This window comes from Cyprinodon variegatus, unplaced genomic scaffold (genome assembly GCF_000732505.1).
Source record: "Cyprinodon variegatus isolate N-32 unplaced genomic scaffold, C_variegatus-1.0 Scaffold507, whole genome shotgun sequence".
Lineage (NCBI taxonomy): Eukaryota > Metazoa > Chordata > Actinopteri > Cyprinodontiformes > Cyprinodontidae > Cyprinodon > Cyprinodon variegatus.
Genome location: NW_015150960.1, coordinates 363,896 through 367,718, shown reverse-complemented (window position 1 = coordinate 367,718; position 3,823 = coordinate 363,896). Strand labels below are relative to the sequence as shown.

At 35.0% G+C, this 3,823-nt stretch overlaps 1 protein-coding gene across 1 annotated transcript in view; it reads right to left on the bottom strand.

Annotated features, from left to right (window-relative positions):
- The window catches only part of map3k15 (mitogen-activated protein kinase kinase kinase 15), a 41,545-nt gene that overhangs the window by 14,077 nt on the left and 23,645 nt on the right, over positions 1 to 3,823 (bottom strand). The window contains 4 exon segments of the mRNA XM_015390649.1: positions 864 to 1,038; positions 2,451 to 2,625; positions 2,863 to 3,046; positions 3,140 to 3,380. Coding sequence (XP_015246135.1) covers positions 864 to 1,038; positions 2,451 to 2,625; positions 2,863 to 3,046; positions 3,140 to 3,380 — 775 coding nt within the window.

Here is a 3,823-nt window from a genome sequence, read left to right as displayed (position 1 = left end):
TCTTTCTTTTTTTTTAAAAACCTCCATGGCCATGATAAAAAATGAATATGAAAAGCAAACATTTACATAAGCAACAAATAAGGCAGAATTATTTAGAAGGTATTACAAAGGGAGTAGGCAGTGAAGCTAACAAAGCTTTGTGTATGGTCACGAATACTTGGAGGATGACTTTCCTGTATTCATGCTTTCATTCGTTTTTTTGGTTTGCTTTTGTGGAATAAAATTATTTAATTACTATTCTTTTTGTTGGCATATGAAAGATACCCATATGAATAACGAAAATAATAAACATCTGTTTAAAATACACAATGAAAAATTACTCTCTCTCTCTCTCTCTCTGTGAATTGATATTGTACCTTACAAAGCTTTCTTGTTGCCACAACTCTAAGACAATCTCTCTGTTAACAACAAACTAATTTGTGTAAATTTGCTGTTATTGTAATAATTATATCAGTCCAACTTATAAATATGGAATATAGTTAGAGTTTTAGTATACTTTTTGTCTAGTAAGATATACTTTGTTAAGTATATCGCTGATAAGTACACTACAAGTTAACTGAAAGTATACTCACAAGTTTACAACTAGTATACTTTAGGTACACTTATAATACTTTTTGGTAAGGGATGTTAGAAATGTATGGACTGATACTATCGTAATACATTTATTTTATTTAAACATTTTAATTCATTATTTAAGTGCAGTAAGTACTGCACTTAAATTTACTTTGAGGTGTATGTTTCGGGCTAATGCTGCCTTAGATCGTTTATACTTTTAATTACATTATCTGGGGAGCTTCTTTTTTTCTGATTTGTCTGCTTTTTGTCTCCACCCAATGATTTCCTTGCTTTATATGGACACTGACCTGGATGTGGTTTTCCTTCAGGTTGGAGATGACCTTCTCCTGGTCGTCATTAAGGACCTTGTAGAGAATTGCTCGTCTCTCGCTGTCCTTCTTTAGGAGAAATAGGCCGCTGTCCCTGTCCTCGGGTGAGGGGGGAACACTGCGGTCCTCTGAAACTGAACCCTCATCTGGGACGCTGCAAAAGAGGAATTGGCTCAACAATTTACAACAGCCTGACCCTCTGATTCAGTTTACTTAAAGATACAATCCTCTCCCAGCTACTGTGTGTGCGCAGAGAGGCATGAATAAGGCTGGACCTGCAACTGATGTATGCAGCCCATGTTATAGTGGATGAGATATTAAATGTGTGCACATCCACCAGCTGAGGATCACAAAATAATCAGGCTTTATTATATTGCTGTTGTAAAAATCAGCAAAGCACAAAGAGTCCACCTGTCCTCTAAACATGCACAGAATCATTTACAGAATGGACAAGCGGGTGAATACCTGAGAGGTTGGGTCTTTAAATCTTTATACTTAAAATTTTTGCCCATCTTTACACAAGTCAGCTAACTGAGACGCATAGCCTTTCGTCTCAAGAAAAGACAAACAAACAATATCTCTCTAAAAATAGCTTTAATCTTATGTGACCTCTCTCTAAATGTATTCTGTGTCTTTCCAACCACTCTTCATTTCATGCTGGTGACTAAACCATTTCATACCGATGTATTTAACTGCTTGTATCATTATTTCTCTCCATATTCAACTAAAATTATAAATCAGACAATAAAAAGAAACAAAACCAACTAAGAAATTATTAGAAATTGCATTAATCTTCTGCAAATTGTGGTTTGTGTTAGGTAAAAAAAAAGCTATCAAACAGTCCAGACTTAGATTACTTTTAATCAATATGAAACTTTATAAGCAATGATCAAATCAAAACAATGAGAGAATACCTGCTTGCGCATGTAAATAAACTGAGGTCACATACAGACATTATTTTATGAGTAGACAGAGTAAATTAAATGAAACTACTTTGATCTGATTCTGATAGGAACTGTCTTCCAAAAGAGGCATGAAAGGATGTGGGTCGTCGGAACAAATTTTCCTATTTCTGGGATATTTTATTACTTATTTATATAACAAAACTGCAAAAATAGAAAAAGCAAAATAAACAGTCCCTAAATTATGCAGAATGGCAAATGTAAAGGATGAACTATAACACCTCGGACAGCATTATTTTTATTATAATAAAAAAACACATAATCAGCATAGAGGTTTTAAGTTTACGTGCCTTATTGTTAACATAATGCGAAGAGGTCCTGCAACACAGCCTTGAGGCATACCCTTTGTGATAAAGAAAAACCCATATTGTGGTACATTTCTACTTTTTTTGTTAATTATTATTCATTTTATTATACTTTTGTTATATATTTCCAGACTTATCTTCAGAAATAATCAATTGCTAACAGTTTTTTCAGGAATTTTGATACCATTACAAATGTTTTGTTTCTTAATTGTTTTAGTAGTAAATCTGTGCTTTGTTTCTCAGTATCTCACTGTATAGATCAACGGCACGATAAAGCACAGGAAACAATCTGCTCTCACCTTAGGTAGTTGGAGCTGGATGTTTTGAGGTTCTCGGAACCAGAGGGTTTCTTCCTCTGAAAGAAAATGTCATGTTTGGAGTCACAGTCTGGACTCACTGAGCCATGTTCACTGCTGCTGCTGCCAGCAGTTTCACCCTGCTGCTGCACTGGAATGGAAACGTTATGGATGTAGTCTGAAAACACAAGAATACAGGAGAGACAAATTTGCATAAAACAGCTATAAACGAAATGTGTATATATGTAGTAAATTGTCCCCTAATTTATTCTATACATATTTCTAAAGTAAAAATATCTGAATTTCCTACTTTTTACTTTGTGCCAACTAATGCATAAGTACATTGTGAAGAAAGGCAGAAACATTAAGATGGGAAAGGTTTCAGCTATAAGCACTGTATTTAACTGTCTGTCACCTGTTGGTTTGAAGGCAATCTTGCTTTTTTTTCCCTTTGTGTTTTGCCGTAGAAAAATATCTCTGAGCAGGTCAGCAGCGATGGCTCTCTTATTCGGATCGGGCTCAAAGCAGCGCAGGATGAAGGACTTGGCTTCTAAGGATAAAGATTCAGGAATCTCTGGGTGGATTTTAAACATTCCAACCTGCAATGAAAAGCCACATAAAAAACAACAACAACTTTAGATTAAAAGAAAAGAAAACCTTTCAAAGACATCGAATCTTTGCATTGTTCCTACCTTAAACATGGCTGCCTGTGGCTCTCCGAGCTCGTGGAATGGAGGTTTTCCAGTGGCCATTTCTATGATAGTGCATCCCAGAGACCAGATGTCAGCTGGGGCCCCGTAACCCCGAGGGCCCTTATCAATGATTTCTGGAGCCATGTACTGCAATGTACCTACAACAAAAATTGTGCAACTATCTCTAAATTACTTTTTAATCATCAATCAACCCAGCCTAAGTGTTGAAAGAGCATGTTTCCTTTAATAGAAATAAGTTTTAATTTGAGTCTAAATCTGAACAGTTTTATTGCTGATTAATGTTGCTGGGATACTTCAAAAATCACTGAGCTGAAGTGGTAATGTGTCATGCAAATTAATGTTCTTCTGATTCAAGCCATCTGTAAGAAGATGTATTTATACTTTTGTATAGTTATTCTGCAACGTACATATTTTATCCTAACAATCATATTAGAGAGTTTTTCTGTAATAATTGTGGCAGGGAATGGTAAAGCCATCGATGCTGTAAAACGTCTCTCCAGACCTTTCATAACCAAAGCTTTTATCTCCGCTCTTAGAACTAGTTTCTTTTAGAATAAAGAATATAATAGAGTGCTTTTATTGTACTGTCACTATATACATGTACTAAGAGATTCAAAGCTCCGTTTAAAAAACAAAAACAAAAAAACAACATAAAATTATAGC